This window comes from Asparagus officinalis, chromosome 7 (assembly GCF_001876935.1).
Source record: "Asparagus officinalis chromosome 7, Aspof.V1, whole genome shotgun sequence".
In the NCBI taxonomy this organism is placed as follows: domain Eukaryota; kingdom Viridiplantae; phylum Streptophyta; class Magnoliopsida; order Asparagales; family Asparagaceae; genus Asparagus; species Asparagus officinalis.
In genome coordinates this window covers 100345550-100366970 of record NC_033800.1, presented here as the reverse complement: position 1 = coordinate 100366970, position 21421 = coordinate 100345550, and the positions used below count along the sequence as shown (strand labels likewise).

Here is a 21421-nt window from a genome sequence, read left to right as displayed (position 1 = left end):
TGTTTTTAAGCGTTTTTCACAAAATACTATTTTTCAAAAGTATGAGGACCTATCTGCAAAATTCCTTTTCTAAACAGTTTGCTTTTAGCATTAAAAACTTTCTGATCTGGTTAGCGGTCGACCGAATTTTCCGTCGGTCGACCGAACATTTCCATCGGTCGACCGGAATATCCGCCGGTCGACCGCCGTATTTTTTTTCAAACGGCTATCTCTGTCTTTTTCGATGCCGCTCAATACAGATCTCAGCGACGTTTTAGTTCCAGATTTTGGGGGATTTAGGGATGGGTTTAAACAGCTGTTTTTCTCCTATTTAAACTTCACCTCTTCTTCTTCCTCTCTGTCCCAGCTTTTGCAAAAACCAGTGACGTTGTTTTTCTTAGAGCTTATATTTTCAAAACCTGTTTTCACTGAGTTTTTTGTGTGTTCACTTCCCAGCTTCAGTGTGCTCTTTCTCTTTGCCATAGGGACGTTGTAAAGAGAGAGTCTTACACCATTTCTACTATCTTGTGAGTGTGATCTTGTGTAGATTAACTATGAGGGAGTGTGATCTAGTGAGATCAACTGTGTAGTATGAGATCGTGTGGGGATCGCTGTGTAGACGAAGTTCCGGCTTCCAAACCGGGTTGTATAGTGGATTTCTCCTCGAGAGTGGGGAGCGGGGACGTAGGTCAGCGGACCGAACCTCGTTAACGTATCACGCGTCACAGGATAACGATTCCTAACCCTATCTCCTCTATTTTGATTGCATTAGAATACTGTGGTTTGCTTGTCTTAATTTTATTGCATAATTATAGCATCTTAACCCTAATCACCCCCCCTCTAGGGTCCAACAATTGGTATCAGAGCTTGGTCTCTATATTAGTTTTTGGTTTAATCACCTTAGAGAAAAGATCTTATGGAGACTTCAATGAATGTGCATATGCTAGAGGGACAATCCACCACTAGATCACCACTCTTCACCGGTAGTAACTTTGCTTATTGGAAGGCTAGGATGAGAATTTACCTTCGTTACATTGACCTTGACATCCTAGAACTCATAGAGAAAAAGTACAAGGCTAGGATGAGAATTTACCTTCGTTACATTGACCTTGACATCCTAGAACTCATAGAGAAAAAGTACATAGAGAAGTCCAAAGTTGGGACTATGACCGATGGAGAAAGGCACCAAGCCAATCTCAATGTTAAGGCTATGAATGCCTTAATTTGTGATCTTTCCCCCAACGAGTATAATAGGGTTTCCACGTGTGCAACCGCATACGAAATTTGGGTGAAATTGTGTATTACACACGAAGGAACCCCCCAAGTCAAGGAATCCAAAATTAGTGGACTTATGCATGAATATGAGTTATTTCAAATGCTTCCAAATGAATCAATTGATGCTATGTTTTCTCACTTCACTAACATTATCAATGAATTGCATGGTCTTGACAAGAAATTGACTATTCAAGAGACGAACTACAAGATTCTCCGTTCATTGACTCCGATGTGGGAACCCAAGGCGACGGCGATAGAAGAAGCTCATGACCTTACCACTTTACCTCTCGATGGCCTCATCGGAAAGCTCAAGGTCCATGAGAAGAAGCTCAAGGGGAAGGAGAAGGAGGAAGTGCCATCACGGGAAGTTGAGGAGCCATCACCAAAATTGAAGACCATAGCTCTCAAAGGAGCTAGTGATTACTCCTCTTCGTCATCAGATAGTGAAGTCGATTTTTCTAGAGAAGTGGCTCATCTCTCTAGAAGAATCTCTAGACTCATAAGAATGAACAAGAAATTTAACCCTCGATCTAACAACAAGTTTTCCTCTCGTGTAGGTAAATGTTTTGAGTGCAATGAACCGGGTCACATCGCTAAGGATTGCCCCAAGCTCAAGGAGAAGTACATGAAGTACAAGAAGAAGAAGGCTATGTATGCCGGATGGGAAGAATCTGAACCAAGTGATTCGGATAGCGATGAAGATGGAGCCAAACTTTCTCTTCATGATCCCAACGTTTGCTTCATGGCCCTTGAACATGAGGTAATATCCGACACCGAGAGTGAATCCTTCTACATGCAATGTGATCTAACTATGGCTCTAGAAGAATTGAACATTGAATTCAAAAGAATGTCCAAAGAATTTTCTTCTTTTAAAAAGTTGCATGCTTCTTGTGATATCAAGCTAGAACAATTAACAACCTCTCTTGCACTAAAAGATGAATTGCTAGGAGATCTCGATTTCGAGAATAAGCAATTAAGATCAAAGACTGAGAGATTAGAAATTGAGGGTGGTAGGATTAGACCCACTCATGCTTATGCTAATCACCATTACTATGGTAGAAATAGGTTTCATGGTTCTCACACTCATACATACAAAAGAAATTTTGTGTGCACTTATTGCATGAAACATGGTCATATTTCTACTCATTGTAGAATTAATGATAACATTGAATTTTATGGATTGATATGGGTACCCAAAGGTACTAAGATTACTAACCACCAAGGACCCAAGACTTGGGTACCAAAAGTTACTACATCTTCATCTTCTTCTCTTGTAGGGAACATCACGGCAACAACGTAAGGAGTGTGGTACCTTGATAGTGGTTGCTCACATCATATGACGGGCAACAAAGAGTTATTTGCAACTCTATCAAGAATTGAAGGAGGTAATGTCTCCTTCGACGGTGATGAGAAAGGTAAAATCATTGGTGTTGGTTCTATTGGTAAGAAACTCTCACCCGTTATAGAAGATGTTTATTTGGTAAATGGTTTGAATCATAATCTTCTTAGCATTAGCCAATTGAGTGATAAAGGTTTTGATATTTCCTTTAAACCGGATAAATGCATCATTAGTATGAATGGAAAAATTGTTTTTGTTGCTAATCGAAAATTTAATATATATATTTTTGAGATGAATGAATTAGTGAATCAAGATGTGATGTGCCTTGCGGCAATTGATGAAAACCCTTGGACTTGGCATAAGAGACTTGGACATGCAAATATGGAGCTAATATCAAAATTGTCTAAGAGAAATCTTGTTAAAGGGTTACCTAGCTTGCACTTCATCAAAGATACCATATGTGAGGATTGTGCCAAAGGTAAACAAACAAAATCTTCCTTCAAATCCATCCATGAGGTATCGACTTCTAAACCTTTGCAATTACTTCATCTTGATTAGTTTGGTCCTATGCGTGTTACCTCTCTTGGAGGGAAACACTATGTTTTTGTGATTATTGATGATTTTTCTCGTTTTACATGGACAATATTTTTTACAAAGAAAAATGATTGTTTTGAAGAATTTGCTAATCATGTCAAAAGAATTGAAAATGAAAAAGATTTGAAAGTTGTTAAAATACGAAGTGATCATGGTGGTGAATTTCAAAATGAATTTTTCTATGATTTTTGTGCTCATCATGGTATAACTCACATGTTTTCCGCTCCTAGAACACCACAACAAAATGGTGTTGTTGAACGGAAAAATCGCACCATACAAGAGATGGCACGCACTATGTTAAATTCATATGATTTGCCAAAATATTTTTAGGCCGAAGCCGTCAATACGGCTTGCCATGTTTTAAATCGTGTTTTGATTAGGCCAAAGCTTAAGAAAACTCCTTATGAACTTTTTTATGGAAAAACTTCTTTTATTGGTTATTTTCGTATCTTTGGTTGCAAATGTTTTATTTTAAATACAAAAGATCACCATGATAAATTTGATTCCAAAATTGATGTTGGTATTTTCTTAGGTTATGCACCTCGAAGTAAGGCTTATAGGGTCTTCAATAAATGAAGCCTCATTGTTGAAGAATCTATAAACGTCACTTTTGATGAGACTAATGTTGGTTCTCAAGTTGTTTTACCTAGGAAGATGATGATGATGATGTTGAGGGAGGATTGGACCTTTTACAAATCAATGATACTCCCTCTATAAAAGCTCAAAAGGATGTGGATAGCTCCAATGCTCATGAACAAGTTGAACTTCCTAAAGCTTGGAAATTCGCATCAAACCATCCAAAGGAACAAATCATTGGGAGCCCTTCACAAGGAGTTGTTACTTGCTCAAAAGCTTTGAGTGAGTGTGGTAATGTTGCATTCTTATCTCAACTAGAACCTAAAAAGATTAATGATGCTTTAAATGATGAATTTTGGGTTTTGGCTATGCATGAAGAACTAAACAATTTTACAAGAAATGATATTTGGAAATTAGTTCCTAGACCTAACAATGCTAGTGTTATTGGTACTAAATGGGTTTTTAGAAACAAACTTGATGAACATGGTATTGTTACTAAAAATAAAGCTCGTTTGGTTGCCCAAGGATACAATCAAGAGGAGAGCATAGACTATGATGAAACCTTTGCACCGGTTACAAGGTTGGAATCTATTAGGATGTTTTTGGCATTTGCTAGCTTTAAAAATTTCAAATTATTTCAAATGGATGTTAAAAGTGCTTTCTTGAATGGTTTTATAGAGGAGGAAGTATATATTGAGCAACCCCCCGGTTTTATAGATCATGTTTTTCCTAATCATGTTTACCGGGTTCAAAAAGCTTTATATGGGTTGAAACAAGCTCCTAGAGCTTGGTATGCTCGCCTCTCTAGTTTTCTTGTTGAAAATGGTTTTTCAAAAGAAACAATTGATAACACTCTTTTTGTGAGAAAAAGAAAAAATGATTTCATTTTAGTTCAAATATATGTTGATGATATCATTTTCGGTGCTACTAATGAATCTTTGTGCAAGAAATTTTCTAAGGTTATGCAGGACCACTTTGAGATGAGTATGATGAGAGAGCTTACATTCTTTCTCGAGCTTCAAGTTAAGCAAACAAAGGATGGGATATTTATTTCTCAAAGCAAGTATGCTAAGGAATTGGTGAAGAAATTCAATTTGGAGAACTCTAAGCATGCGCCTACTCCCATGAGTACAAGTGTTAAGCTTGATGCGGATGAAAGTGGTGAAGACGTGGACCAAAAACTATACCGAGGTATGATAGGTAGTCTTCTTTATCTCACCGCTAGTAGACCCGATATCATGTTTAGTGTGTGTGCATGTGCACGTTTTCAAGCATCTCCTAAAGCATCTCATTTAATTGCGGAACTTTTAACCTTGGTTTATTTTATCCAAAAAGCACCTCTTTTGATTTATATGGTTTTTGTGATGCCGACTTTGCCGGATGTAAGGTAGATCGCAAGAGTACGAGTGGAACATGCCAATTCTTAGGAAATTCACTTGTTTCTTGGGCTCAAGAAACAAAATTGTGTTGCATTGTCCACTACGGAAGCGGAATACATTGCCGCCGGCTTATGTTGTGCTCAAGTTTTATGGATGAAACAAAGCTTAGTTGACTATGATTTGAATTTTCAAAATATAAAATTTTTTTGTGATAACACTAGTGCTATAAATATTTCCAAAAATTCAGTTTTGCACTCTAGAACCAAGCATATTAATGTGCGCCATCATTTCTTACGCGATCATGTTGAGAGACAAGATGTATCCCTAGTATTTGTTGACACAAAATCTCAATTAGCGGATATATTTACTAAGCCTCTTGGAGAGGATGATTTTTGTCGCATAAGAAATGGTTTGGGCTTATGCACTATGTGAAAGTTCTACATTGCTTGCTTGTTTAGTTGCATTTTGTATTTTGCATTTCTTTCCCCATTTTTGATGGTGACAAAGGGGGAGAGAAATCTCCTCATTTGTTGCATATATTTAGGGGGAGCTCATAGATAGGGGGAGCACCTATCTATAAGCTATTTTATTTTTGCTCTTATATAATGGTTGGTTGTCATCATCAAAAAGGGGGAGATTGTTAGCCCTTATGTTTTGATGATGTTTTACAACCACCATTATCGGTACTAATGGCTTATTAAGTACAAATGTAGTGAATTCATATATCAAGCTTATTAGTGCCACAAATGGAGGATTGGATGGAATATGCGCTACAACGATGATATCCAAAGGAGGAGGAGGCATAGTGATGAAGCAAACGTTGTTTCAAGAACAACAAATTCATATAGAAGCTTCATCAAATTCAAGCTATATCAAGACTCAAGCATTGCATTCTATATGAGGATATTAGCTATCTTTTATTTTTCTCTCTAGTAATAGAATATAGGCAAAGAGTTATTGACTTCACTTGAAGCTATTGGGATATCACACACACACGTTTTCATACTTGTTTTTAAGCGTTTTTCACAAAATACTATTTTTCAAAAGTATGAGGACCTATCTGCAAAATCGACCGCACTTATGTTCATTCCTCTCTGGGCAGCAGAGAGTTCGTCGGTCGACCGCCGCGGTCGACCGAGAGCTTCCTTCAGTTGACCGCACCGGTCGACCGGACAAGTCTCTGCTTGTTTTTCTCTTTTCTGATCTGGTTAGCGGTTGACCGAATTTTCCGTCGGTCGACCGAACATTTCCATCGGTCGACCGAAATTTCTGTCGGTCGACCACGTTTTAGTTCCAGATTTTGGGGGATTTAGGGATGGGTTTAAACAGCTGTTTTTCTCCTATTTAAACTTCACCTCTTTTTCTTCCTCTCTGTCCCAGCTTTTGCAAAAACCAGTGACGTTGTTTTTCTCAGAGCTTATATTTTCAAAACCTGTTTTCACTGAGTTTTTTGTGTTCACTTCCCAGCTTCAGTGTGTTCTTTCTCTTTGCCATAAGGACGTTGTAAAGAGAGAAAAACCAGTGACGTTGTTTTTCTCAGAGCTTATATTTTCAAAACCTGTTTTCACTGAGTTTTTTGTGTTCACTTCCCAGCTTCAGTGTGTTCTTTCTCTTTGCCATAAGGACGTTGTAAAGAGAGAGTCTTACACCATTTCTACTATCTAGTGAGTGTGATCTTGTGTAGATCAACTGTGAGGGAGTGTGATCTAGTGAGATCAACTGTGTAGTGTGAGATCGTGTGGGGATCGCTGTGTAGACGAAGTTCCGGCTTCCAAACCGGGTTGTGTAGTGGATTTCTCCTCGAGAGTGGGGAGCGGGGACGTAGGTCAGCGGACCGAACCTCATTAACATATCGCGCGTCACAGGATAACGATTCCTAACCCTATCTCCTCTATTTTGATTGCATTAGAATACTGTTGTTTTCTTGTCTTAATTTTATTGCATAATTATAGCCTCTTGACCCTAATCACCCCCCTCTAGGGTCCAACAGTTTTTGATTGAGCTATTGCAACAGCTCCGATTGAGCTGTTCTTGGTTCTCTACGTCACAATCATATAGTATTCAATTACCTGGACAATCTTTCTAAGAACATGGCCAAGTTAAATTTTAATACACAATATCAAATTAAAAATGTTGAGCATAATCAACCATAATGATAAGTGCCAAAATTCATCAGTATAGTACAAAAACTACAAAGTATTAAATCCACACTACCAACATTTCAACTCAGAAAATATCGTACAGAACTAACATTCAAACAACATCAACATTTGATTACAAAACATGAAACTTCTCGGTCAAAGACTTTATATTCTCTATTTGTTTCGAAAAACTTGTGCTTCAATGTCAAATACTCACTAGGAACCTGTCGGTATCAATCTCAATCTTGGCTTTCGTCATTTCTGTACATGTGTAAATTTCTAAGAATCAGCATAATTTTTGCAATGATGATAATAAAATTGGGGCGAAAAAGACATTGCAATTATTCAAAATAAATAGCTTAACATAAAGGAATCCTCACTGGATGAATAAATTACTAACAAGTTCACCTGTGGATGAATTTTAAAATACCACAATCTTTTTGCATTGAACTGGTTCGAAATAATTTGGATCAATTTCAAAAATTGACAGCTGACACTTTCCCTGATACAAAGTTACCTAATCCAAGTAGGAGAAGTGATAATCACTTGACAATTTCTAATTCTTTTTTTGCTGAACATGTATTTCACAATACTAATCAACTTGACAATTTTTTTTAAAAATATTTTTTTATCTGCCTATTTGGGAAGGTTACGGAAAATGCATAATGTGTGAAAGTGAAGTTAAACAATTAGTTTGGGAATTTAAAAATTTATATTATTTCTTCTCTTTTTAGTTTCAGGGTCATGTAATTGAAAAAAATAATAAGACCAAGAATCATTGAGGCCTTACACAAGTGAGATTATTGTATGCACATTATTATACTTGTCAGAGCCTCTTTTAATCTCTACACAGATATTATGTTCTTGTCACAGCCTAGCATAAATGTAAGTGTTAATTTCTATATGATCGAATATTTTCTTAACAAGTTTCAAAAACCAACCAACAAAAAAAAAAGTGAGCAAAGAAAATCATGTGTACAACATGAACCTTTTGAACATTTGGTGGTTTCATGTGCTTAGTGCAGCAGATAATAGGGTAAATCATGCTGGAATAATGCGAATCATAAGGGTTTCATGGGTTTATAAATTTATTGTCTCATTATTAATTTATGTTTAATGCCCTTTGGAAGCAAATTTGGAAGCAAAGTAATTGTAATAGCATTCAGATATTTAGTAAGATAGAACATTGTATTTGTATTATACTCCTTCCATTCGCCTTATTTATACAATCGATTGCAAACACTTACTTCTTTAATTGTTTTTACTCAGAGCAAACATAATGGGGGCAGGGAGGAGAAGTGATAATCCTAGTACATAACATGCTGACTTTACAATTGTAGGTCATTTATCAAAAGATACTGTCGGATGGCAACATTCAGTATGAACCTTTTGCTCATTTGATATGTGTGAAGAAAATCTCTCTTTAATATATAATATTATCATATCTGGAAGTGGATTGCAAACACGCTCATTTTTAATATCTGGAAGTGGATTGAAAACATGCTCATGTTTGATAATCCAAATCATCAACTTTGATTTGGGAGGTAAAATGTTATGCTTGTTGTGAGCAGCGGAAATTTCGGCAGCACTTCGGCAGCACAACAAGAGAGATTAGATCGATAAGAATTCCCGTCTCACCAAGGAAACAAGAATCTGAAGCGGATATCTCAACCAAGTGAGATATCGGCTCTTCCTCTCATCAGTTCTAGGACTGACCTGTCGAGGGATCCTACAAGCTATTACAAATCACGGCAAGAACACAACTTTTACGTGGTTCGGCAAATAGCCTACGTCCACGGGGCAAGAAGGGGGAGATCTACTATTAGAGGGAGAGATACAATTGGGGTTTACAATCTCACAAATAAAACCCTCTCACAAACTCTCAGATCCCTCTTACAATATCTCTCTACAAAAGAAAACAATCTGCAGCAAAACCACAATTTGATCTGGTATTTTTCTCCTCTGACGAAAAGAATCCCCAGCCAAACACTGTAGCCGCAATTAAATCAAATCAGCCGCTTTTTTTCTCCTCTGACGAAAAGAATCCCCAGCCAAACACTGTAGCCGCAATTAAATCAAATCAGCCGCTTCAACCTTTCAGCCGCTGCCCTTCTTTTGCTCAGCCGAAAAATAAAAATCACAGCCTCCTGCACACGTCCTTGCTCGCGCTCTGCCCTAGGAGAAAACTAGGTACTTATATGTATGTTCAATTGGGTGGGCCTGCCTTTTACCCGCTTGCCACCACAAATGAATTCGTGGCCACGAACGCGAGAACGTGGGTCTGCAGGTGTTTCGAGAACACCTCACTTTTCGTAAGTGGCCCCCACCCACTCATCACGTGCTCACAATTCTCCACCTCGGTGAAGTTTCTTCCAAAACTGAGCCGACACCAACCAAACCAAATGTCTCACTTGCTGCTTCTCAATCCTCAACAAGTCGAGACCCAAACGAGAGTGCGAACACTCACCCAAACGTCGGTATCTACTCACCAAAACGATCTCACCCCATCAAAATCAACTAATCCAAACCGGCTGCATCATAAAAACTGCCTACGTATCCTCTTGCCCAAGGAATCAAGCCTCACGTAGTTCATCCAATGGCCTCGAAAGGCCTCAGCCAGGAGTTGTGTCTCGCCCACACAATGAGTGGCTCGGCCATTGTATGACCACACCATGAGTGGCTCATCTATTGAAATTTGTATGTCTCTTCGTCAGATTTCTAACGCATCTTGAATCATCTCATTCCGATATCGGACGAGAGAGTTTCCAAAACGTCACGAACAAAATGGAATCTGACATCGATATGCTTCGTGCGTGCATGATAAACCTGGTTCTTCTCCAAATAGATAGCTGACATGCTATCACAATATACCCGAAGGGTCTCCTGTGCAATCCCCAAGTTCTCCAATAATCCCTGTAACCACAAAGCCTCCTTTACCGCTTCAGTCAACGCCATATACTCTGCCTCCGTAGTGGAGAGAGCCACTGTAGACTGAAGTGTGCATCTCCAACATACCGGTGCTCCTGCTAGTGTAAACACATATCCGCTAGTAGACTGGCGCTTGTCCAGATCCCCCGTATAATCAGAATCCACGTAACCAATACAATCCTGCCTTGTCTTCTCATTCTTCTGAAATACCAAACCAACATCCACGGTACCTTTGATATACCGTAGAATCCACTTCACGGCCTCCCAATGACCCTTCCCGGGGTCGTGCATGTATCTGGATACCATGCTCACGGCCTGTGACAAATCTGGCCTTGTACACACCATCGCATACATCAAGCTACCCACAGCATTGGCATATGGAACTTTGGACATGTATTCACGGTCCTCAACTGAAACAGGTGACATCTTAGCTGATAGCTTAAAGTGGGGAGCTAATGGAGTACTCACCGCTTTGGCATTGCCATCATAACTGAATTTCTTCAGCATCTTCTGCAAGTAACTCTTCTGTGTCAACTTCAACTTCCCCTTCACCCTGTCTCTCTCGATCTCCATACCCAATATCTTCTTTGCTTCTCCAAGATCCTTCATCTCAAATTCGGATAACAGCTCTTTTTTTAACTTTCTAATAGCTGAAGTATTCCTGGAAGCTATGAGCATATCGTCAACATATAACAGCAAATAGATATACTCACCATTCTGTAGCTTGTGCATGTAAACACACGGGTCATATGGGCTTCTTGTGTACCCTCGGCCAATCATAAAGCCGTCGAATCTCTTGTACCATTGTCGCGGCGATTGCTTCAATCGGTAAAGAGACTTCTTCAGCTTGCATACCAATTCTTCCTTTCCTGCAGCTTTGAACCCCATAGGTTGTGTCATGTAGATCTCCTCTTCTAAATCTCCATGTAGAAAGGCTGTTTTCACATCCATCTGGACCAAATCCAAATCCAGCTGTGCCACCAATGCCAATAAAATACGAATCGACGAATGCTTCACAACAGGTGAAAATACCTCGTTGTAATCAATGCCCTCTAGCTGTGCATATCCCTTGGCAACCAATCTGGCTTTGAATCTAATTTCCCCAATAGAAGATCCCTCTTTCTTTGCATACACCCACTTGCATCCAATAGCCTTCTTACCTTTCGGTAGCTTTGCAAGTTCCCAAGTATCGTTCTTATGAAGAGACCGCATCTCTTCATCAATAGCTTCCCTCCACCTATTCGAATCAGAGCTTGACTCTGCTTCCTTGAATGTAGAAGGAACCAAATCATCAACGACTTCTGCTGATAAAGCATATGCAACCATGACATCGTCATATCTAGCTGGCCGACGAATGTTTCTTCTTGGTCTATTAGCTGCAATGGACTCCTGAACATGATCCTGTTCCTGAGTCTTAACATCCACTGTATCCTCTAAATGCCCGGTTGTCATCTCATCTCCTTCCAGTGTTACCTCTGTAGGAGCCTCAATGGATACAATATTATCTGGAGTGGGTGGAGTCACATCATCCTCCACCTGCTACGATATCCTAACTGTCTGGTCTTCCTCCACCTGCTGAGAAACTTGAGGCTTCATCATGTACACCTCGTCAAATGTGACATCCCTGCTAATAACTATCTTCTTGTCTTGTGGATCCCATAACTTGAAGCTTTTAACTCCATCTTTAAATCCCACAAAGACTGCTTTCCTCGCCCTCGGATTCAATTTACCATCACTGACATGGTAATAAGCTGGACACCCAAATATCCGAAGCGACTCATAGTCACTAGCTACTGAACCAGACCAACGCTCCAACGGAGTCTTCCCCTGTATCGCAGTGCACGACAACCTATTCACGAGATGGCTCGCATAAACCAACGCTTCGGCCCAAAAGGATCTTGACAATCCACTCTGCGTCATCATACATCGCACCTTCTCCAGCAAGGTACGGTTCAATCTCTCAGCCACCCCGTTCTGTTGCGGTGTCTCACGTACTGTGAAGTGTCGCCTAATACCGTGATCCCGACAAAACTGCAGAAATGGATCACTCTTATACTCTCCACCGTTATCTGAACGTAGAGTCTTCACCTTTCTACCTGTCTGCAGCTCCACTTTCTTTTTCCACTCCACAAAAATATCCAGGACCTAATGTTTATGCTTCATCGGGTATACCCAATTCCTTCTGGAATAGTCATCAATGAAAGTGATAAAATAGTTGGCCCCACCAAGTGATGTGTGCTTGGAAGGGCCTCAAACATCTGTGTGAATGTAGTCTAATATACCTTGGGTATTGTGAATAGCGGTGTCGAATTTTACTTTTGTCTTCTTCCCAAGTATGCAATGTTCACACAGCTCCATCTTGCAGGTCTTTGCACCCTTCAATAGCCCCTGCTTCGCCAATACCTGCAGGGACTTATCACCAGTGTGTCCCAATCTCATGTGCCATAAGCTGGTAGTATCTTCCTCTGTGGTAATCGAAGCTGCCAGACCCCCTGTTACTGTCTTGCCCTTCAAGTAGTAAAGGTTGTTTTCCCTGATACCTCGCATCACCACCATAGACCCCTTTGTGACCTTCAGAGTAGCATTCTCCAAGATCACCTTATAGCTAGCTGCCTCCAAAGTTCCAAGCGAAATGATATTCTTCGTCAACTGAGGAACGAATCTCACTTCTTTCAGCTCCCGAGTCACCCCGTCACACATCCGGATTCGTACTGTACCAATACCACCAATAGGGCATACGTGATCATTACCCATGAGCACGACATCCCCTCTTTCCAACTCCTCAAAGCTGGAGAACCAATCCCTCCTAGGGCAAATATGGTATGTAGCACCAGAATCCATCATCCACTCCGTAGAGTCAGCGTAACAAACTGACGGTAGTGCAGAGCACGAATAGCCTGAAGAATCTGTATCTGAGTTGTCGTCACTAGCCTTGACAACATTCACTTCCGAAGCTTGTACAGCTTTCCCTTTATTCTTCCCGGCTTTATCTTTCAACTTTGGGCAGTCGTTCTTCCAATGTCCTTCTTCTTTGCAAAAGCGACATTGATTCCTACAAATATTTCTATGGCCACCTCTTGACTTCGATCTTGAGCGATCACCTGGACGACGGTTTGGACCACGGCCTCGAACTGCTAATACATCTCCTGATGCCTTCTCGGAGGGTTCGCCATCACTCTTCCTCAACTTATAATTCACCAAAGCTGAGGTCACCTCTTTGTAGCTAACCGTAGTTCTTCCTTTTATCATAGTGAGAACAAACGTTCCAAAATCATCCTCCGGCAACGAACACAATAGTAGCATCGCCTTGTCTTCATCCTCAACCATGATATCTACATTGGCCATATCTGAAATTAGCTTCGTGAAGTTGTTAACATGCTCCCGAATGGAAACTCCCCTCTTCATCTTGAATTGGTAAAACCTCTTTTTCAAGTGAAGCCGATTCTCAATGCTCTTCGTCAGATACTTCTCATTGAGTGTTTCCCACATTCTCTTCGCCGACGTCTCGTTCATTACGTCATAATTAAGATCCGGCGTCAAGCATGACCGAATTACTCCACAAGCCCTACTATTCATTTTCTTCCAAACATTGTCCTCCATATCAGCGGGTTTCTCTTGTAACTCAAGAGTCTCCTCCAAATTTTGTGCATCCAAGGCGTCCATCACCTGACACCTCCACAAACCGAAATTGATCTTGCCGTCGAACTTCGGAACATCAATTTTTATATTATTGATGCTCAGACTCTGTATCGCCTTCGAAAGAGACGATCCCGATGTGCTTGTTTCTCCCATGTTATCGATCTAATTCTTCAAATAAGAATCCTTCAGTGAATCCTTCGAACTAGCCCTAAATCCAACCCGGAGCTCTGATACCACTTGTTGTGAGCAGCGGAAATTTCGGCAGCACTTCGACAGCACAACAAGAGAGATTAGATCGATAAGAATTCCCGTCTCACCAAGGAAACAAGAATCTGAAGCGGATATCTCAACCAAGTGAGATATCGGCTCTTCCTCTCATCAGTTCTAGGACTGACCTGTCGAGGGATCCTACAAGCTATTACAAATCATGGCAAGAACACAACTTTTACGTGGTTCGGCAAATAGCCTACGTCCACAGGGCAAGGAGGGGGAGATCTACTATTAGAGGGAGAGATACAATTGGGGTTTACAATCTCACAAATAAAACCCTCTCACAAACTCTCAGATCCCTCTTACAATATCTCTCTACAAAAGAAAACAATCTGCAGCAAAACCACAATTTGATCTGGTATTTTTCTCCTCTGACGAAAAGAATCCCCAGCCAAACACTGTAGCCGCAATTAAATCAAATCAGCCGCTTTTTTTCTCCTCTGACGAAAAGAATCCCCAGCCAAACACTGTAGCCGCAATTAAATCAAATCAGCCGCTTTAACCTTTCAGCCGCTGCCCTTCTTTTGCTCAGCCGAAAAATAAAAATCACAGCCTCCTGCACACGTCCTTGCTCGCGCTCTGCCCTGGGAGAAAACTAGGTACTTATATGTATGTTCAATTGGGTGGGCCTGCCTTTTACCCGCTTGCCACCACAAATGAATTCGTGGCCACGAACGCGAGAACGTGGGTCTGCAGGTGTTTCGAGAACACCTCACTTTTCGTAAGTGGCCCCCACCCACTCATCACGTGCTCACAATGCTAACTGTCCTCTTTCTAGTGGATCATTTTCCTCTGTTAAGATTTATTAAGAATCACGGTCTGCAATCTTTATTTACAGATCAAATCCACATTTGTTTGATCTACTGTTGATTGTAGAACCTTTGGGTGTGATAATGTCATTCAATTCTAGACCTATCTGTCTACAATTTTATACAACATTTTCCTCAGTTTATGTTGTGTTGATTCTACCTATATTCCTCATTAATTCATATGTAAAATATAGTGTATAACATATTGATTAAGCTTAACTGGTAACTTGCTTTGTTCTACCAAATTAAGGCATCAGCTGGACCTTAAGGCTAAAATCATGGCATGATAGATTCACCTGATGTTGTACTTAATATGCTGCAGATTCACTTGATGTTGTATTTAAATATGGTGCCTTTGTGTTTGTAGGTCAGTCTGGTTAACTTGCATTTTCAGAAGTTCATGGTCAGATGCTAGCACTCTGTGTGAACATATTGAACCTGTATTAAGCTGTGATGTTGGAGAGGGAGAACTTGTAAACTCAGTGTTGAATGCAAAAATTCATCAAAGAGGAGATGCACCAGGTCCCTCTGATTCTACATGAGTTTGTATTAGTCAATAAGCCAAACCTTGAACACAAAACATTTACTTCCTAGCAATCAACAACATCTAATCATTGAACACAAAACTTTAAGTACAACATCTAAATTGAGATCCCCTAAAAAAAGTGTCCCCCGCATAGTTTAAGATATATATTACTTAGCATCATGTTTAAGATATTATATTCTCATGAATAATTTCTTTGGATGTATAAGCTACTAGCTTTAGGCTTTGGCATGAAATAGAGTTAGCAGAAATTTATGCAAAATGGGGCGATCCCATATTGTTTTCACAAAAGTGTCCCCCGCATAGTTTTTCTTTTCTATCTGAAATGTCATGCCACGTCTAAGCAGAATGGGTAACATAACAAACTTTATCTTCAGCAATGTAAGATCAATCAAAATAGCTCTGAGCTCTCCTTTCTCTCCTTGTTTGATGCAAGTCTATCTTCAGCAATGTAAGATCAATCAAAATAGCTCTGAGCTCTCCTTTCTCTCCTTGTTTGATGCAAGTCATTTAAGCTTCAACACAAATACCCCAAAATAGCTCTGAGCTCTCCTTTCTCTCCTTGTTTGATGCAAGTCATTTAAGCTTCAACACAAATACCCCCACTGGAATCAAAACAGGAGCAGAAATAGAAACAAAAACAACGGAGAAGGACGGAAACTGTGGACACCGGCTATTTAGTTGAGGTCCAAAACTAAAACTAGTTATTAAACCTTGAGTTTAAACCACATGTGTTAACTTACACCTCAAGCAATTAGCTAATGAGTAAATCATCTAACCATTTTCATTTAGGTTGAATTAAAATTGAAATCACATGTTTGGTTTATTGTCTGTTTGCGAATACGTAGCATTTCAAGCATTGCTCTATAGACATCCAATGATCTGAGTAACATGAAACTATGAATGTCATTGGACTTCAGCACTAATTAGGTTTTGAAATAGCAGGCTAAAAATGTAATCAATTGAAAATCTTGTTTTAAAAAGGTGTACGTACCTTCCCATCTATTAGAGTAGTATACAACAGTGAACCCCTTTCCTTAAAATCTTCTGGTATGCTTCCCAGTATGGATTCCTTCTCCTCAATTGCAATCTGAATGTTAATAAATAGGTAAAGTATTGTTAGGATAAGTGATGAACATGGAAATTTAGAAATCTGAGCAGTTAACTTTAATAAATAGGTAAAGTATTGTTAGGATAAGTGATGAACATGGAAATTTAGAAATCTGAGCAGTTAACTTGTGTCAATTTGCATATTTAGCAATAGAAGAAAAAAGAAACTCCATTACCGCGATCGTCCTATGGATTAAGAGGAAAATGTTGATATTGGGAATATATCCAAACATTCCTTGCGGTTTACCAAATGTTAAGAGCGGCGTCCCTAACATAGAAAGACATCATCATGACTAGTAGATGGGTAGAGAGGCAGAATTTGGTGATCACAACTTCACCTCTTGACCTTCCAATCCAATTCATTAGGATCACCAAATTTTATTGTTGAGCAGTAAAATTTGTGTAGTTCGACAAGGACTATTAGGACAAGTGAATATTGTAAATCACACCGCAATGTCCTACCTCTTGTCTGAAAGAAGAATATAGGGGGGTTGAGGAGGGAAGGGGCCGAAAGAGAACTCCAACTACATTACCTTTTTCAGCGAACTCGAAGTTTGAATACTTACACGATAGGATTCGTTAGTCGTATGGTAAATTCTACAAAAAAATATGCTGGTTGCATGTTGTATGTATACAAAAAAAGAAAGCTAGTTGTATGTATACAATTGTAAGTGCACCGATACATACATAATCCTATACTTAAGATGTGGATTTTTCGCTGAAATGCTGAACAGTAGAGAAAGAGAACACAGCATCCACTAGTTATTTTTTGTTTAACTCCAAAACAAGAAGTCTCTATAGCAACAAGAGCAGTTTAAACAAAGCATGACTTTCCTTGCATAAAAATTTCACAACAGGCTCTTAATTAATGACCATGAATTAGAATATGCAGGACCATGCATCTAGTAACTCTAAATATCTATCTGCAGAGATACTCTATCTGCCTAAAAAGGAAGAGAGAACAAAGACCTTGGCCACCAGGTGTGTTGCTCTGTTTGGTTTGATAGAAAGGAAGAAAAAAGAAAGTAAAATAGAAGAGAAAGTGAGTTTTTACTGTTAGTCTTAGATACCATAACAAGATGATTTTCTATGTGTCCCTGAAACTCTATTTTGTTTCAGAGCAACAACTAGGAAGAAAAGATAGAAAAAAATAAGAAAAATAGAGGGGGAAGTCCCTGAAACCCTATTCTCTCGAGATTTGGAGGCTTTAGATTCAATGCATTTCTTTTCTTTATTCGAAATTTTCAGCATTTTCCCTTATTTTTACCCAACGAGCACCAAGCAAATTAGCAAATTTGACTACAATTGAAATCAATTGAATTTATAATACAGGAATTCTAGAGAAATAGATCAAAAACTATAACCAATCTAGAAATTCAGATATCACTGGTGAAAAAAGCCCCTGCAATCTAGCATACTTTTTACTGAAAATCAATCGATCCACGCAGAAATTTCTAAAAACATACTTAAATAATCACGAACTTACTTGAGATGATCCACGCAGAAATTTCTAAAAACATACTTAAATAATCACGAACTTACTTGAGATTGGATGAAGATCGACGTTGAGAGGATCGCTAGGGCTTCCCTTGTATCAAATCGACCTTGCTCATGGGCTCGAAGAAGAATTCTAGGGTTTTCGAAATCGAAATCCATGTGAAGAGAGGGGAGATGAGATTCAGTGATGAGATCGATGATTATATGTTGATCTTGGCCACGGCGATTTTAGGGAGCGGAAAATTTTGGCCATGGCGATTTTTGGGAGCGGAAAATTTTATGGATTTCGTTAAGCGGTCAGGGCCAAAAGTCTTTGACAGTTGAGAGGGAGATATTTCGTTAAGTGGTTAGGGTCGTGGGCTTTAAAAACTTAAGCTCCAAAAGCCGAAGGAACAATTATTAGGTCTAGGGATAATTATTAGACCTATGGCAACGTTTTTTATAAATTGTTGCATTACGCACTGTAAACCGTTACGATAGATATCTAACGCAACAGTTAAAACCATTACACCTTAACTGCTGCAATAGATCAATTATGTGGTAGTGAACTCACCCTCCATTTTAAATCTTATGTGATTTTATTTGCTGCGTTTGGTGGCTTTTTTGGGTTTTTGTGAGATCTAAAAATCCCTACATAGATTACATTTATTTCTTATCAATTCAATTATTAACATGAAAATTTTAAATTTGATGTAGCCCATTCAAACAAACATTAAAATAAAATAAATAATCACAATACTAAAGTTTAAAAATATAAGTGAGCAAAAACAATAAAAGTAAAACCGAGGATCAAATTTTAGTAAAGAAATAAATCAAAAGTACTTAATCATAATATTTAATCACGTGTATTGCACATGTATAAAGCCTAGTAATTAACAAAAGTAGGACAGGCTGATTTGAGTCCTTGTTTGCTAAGTAGCTATAACATCTTATACCTTAAAATTGAGGATTCATAAACCAACGTTCCAGGATATAAGAATCACCACATGTAGATATATTGGAGTTTTATAGCAAAAACCTGGGAGGAAAGATCCTTGAGGCGTTCACACCCATTAAAAGAAACTTTGGCTACGTTGAAAAAATTCTGAAAACAACGGACATACAATTAAAAATCCCAGACCCAAAGAAAAAAGGAATAGCAAATAAGGAATCTGAAAACATGATATGCAATGCAACTATATTTCGTGACAAGGACTTAATGCATGCAATGATTACTATTGACACACAGCCTGACTTGCAGGAGTAACCTTAAAAAGGCATCATACGTCCAATGCAACTGCTCAGTACAAATTACCCCCAAAAAATAATGACCTTAGCCAGAAGATAAACAAGATACGCAGATAAATCAGCCGATGCCATCAATTGACCCAAAAACCTACCTCCACCTCATAGACAGGCACCCCACTTCCCTCCCCAAGCTCTTACAAATCCAAGCCTCCCTCACAACCTCAGGCCTCCTCTCCTCCCACCCTTTCCTCCTTTCACAACTCATCCAAACGAACGCATTCTGCTTCTCTCATGCCCACCAAATACTCTCTCGCTCTCAATCCCACTCCCGCTTCCCCTTCAACGCCCTTCTCAGGGCCCTCTCTCTTTCTCGTTCCCCTCTCAATGCCCTCCACCTGTTTGCCAAAATGCTCCACCCAAACTCCCCCAAACCCAACTCCTCGTCCTTCACCCTCGCACTCAAGGCCTGTGCTCTTTCTGACTCTCGTAGTGGCGCCAGGGCCGTTCATGCCCTCGCCATCGTCATGGGCTACCAATCGAGTGCCCATGTTGTCAACACCGCATTGCATGCTTACGCTTCGTGCAGCGACATAGCTTCGGCTCGCGTGCTCTTTGGTGCTATTCCTTCATTTGATGTGATTAAGTGGAATGCGATGATATCGGGGTATGTTCAGAATGGTCTTTTAGATGAGGCTTTTGAGTTGTTTCGGCGAATGTGGGAGATAGGAATTGTGCCTACTGATGTTACGGTCATCAGCGTGCTCTCGGGTTGCGCTAGGCTGAAGAATTTTATATTGGGAAGGCAAATTCATGGGTTTGTAAGCAAAAGACTGATGCAATTTGAAAGAGAGGTTAATATAGGCACTGCCCTGTTGGATATGTATGCAAAATGTGGTTGCTTGGACTTGGCTAAGCAAGTGTTTGATTTGATGAGGAGGAGGGATACTGGTGTTTGGAATGCTCTTATAGCTGGCTACGTCTCTAATGGCTATTTTTGCGAAGCGATTCAGATATTTGATGATTTGCAAGCATCGGGACTGAGCCCTGATGCCCCAACATTGGTTAGCGCATTGTGCGCATGTGCACATTTGGGTGCACTTAATATTGGGAAGAGGATTCATGTATATATAGACAAGAAATATCCATGTTTCAATGCAATTTTAGGGACTTCTTTGATCGACATGTACTCAAAATGTGGATGCATTGAGATATCAAGAGAAGTATTTAATAAAATAAGGAAAAAGGATGCAATGGCATGGACTTCGATGATTGGAGCACTTGCAGCTCATGGGCATGCTGTTGATGCACTCAAACTGTTTGATTCGATGAAAAAGCATGGTTTTAAGCCAGATGGGGTCACCTTTGTTGGTGTGCTGAATGCTTGTCGACATGTTGGGTTAGTAGAGGAAGGATTGGGCCACTTCAAATCAATGAAGAGAGACTATGGGATAAAACCGAGAGTGGAGCATTATGGATGTATGATCGATCTTTATAGTAGAGCGGGGCGCTTAGGGGAAGCCTTGGAGTTGATCGCATCGATGGAGGTGGATGCCAATCCTATCATTTGGAGAAGTTTTCTTAGTGCCTGTAGGTTAAATTTGGATGTTGAACTGGCTGAGGTTGCATTGGAGAAGTTAAAGAAGATGCAATCGGGTCATTGTGGGGATTATGTGCTGCTTTCGAATATATATGCATTTAAAGGGAGGTGGGAGGATGCGAGGAGAGTGAGGAGTTGGATGAAGGAAGAAGAGATAAGGAAGAAGCCTGCTTTCAGCTTGATTTAATTCCAGAGGACTTACTGGTTGTGGAAATTGATTGCCTATTAGGAACATGAGGACTAACATCATTACGTGACCATCAACTGTAAACTCACAATTGGGCAGCGGTCTGTCCGCAATTTAACCCTAGCTCGAAGATAGAATCTCAATGATTTCCTCAATCAAGCCCATTTCTCACTTCCAGATCTAGATGGATTGTTTGAGGAATTGGTCGAGGCGCATAAATTTCGTATCAAGACTCTCAACTCTAGGATTCACAACTGCATCACAATTCCATCGTTGTCTGAATGCTACACATCTCAAGGAGAAGTAAGTGTTTACCGTTGTTTAATGGAT

The 21421-nt window shown here is 39.7% G+C and overlaps 1 protein-coding gene and 1 long non-coding RNA gene across 2 annotated transcripts; one reads left to right on the top strand and one right to left on the bottom strand.

Annotated features, from left to right (window-relative positions):
• On the bottom strand, nt 7262–18418 carry LOC109850828. Its single transcript, XR_002249561.1, has 3 exons — nt 18126–18418; nt 16468–16563; nt 7262–7544 (listed from the first exon to the last, which is right to left on the bottom strand). It is a non-coding gene; the product is annotated as an uncharacterized LOC109850828 (long non-coding RNA).
• On the top strand, nt 19329–21095 carry LOC109848427 (pentatricopeptide repeat-containing protein At1g08070, chloroplastic-like). The gene has a single exon (XM_020417906.1). It carries the CDS (start codon nt 19433–19435, stop codon nt 21089–21091), a length of 1659 nt encoding a protein of 552 aa, XP_020273495.1. The 5' UTR covers nt 19329–19432; the 3' UTR covers nt 21092–21095.

Bases quoted from the DNA above. Each gene is read 5' to 3' on its own strand.
- LOC109848427 (XM_020417906.1), top strand. From the start codon at position 19,433: ATGCCATCAATTGACCCAAAAACCTACCTCCACCTCATAGACAGGCAC.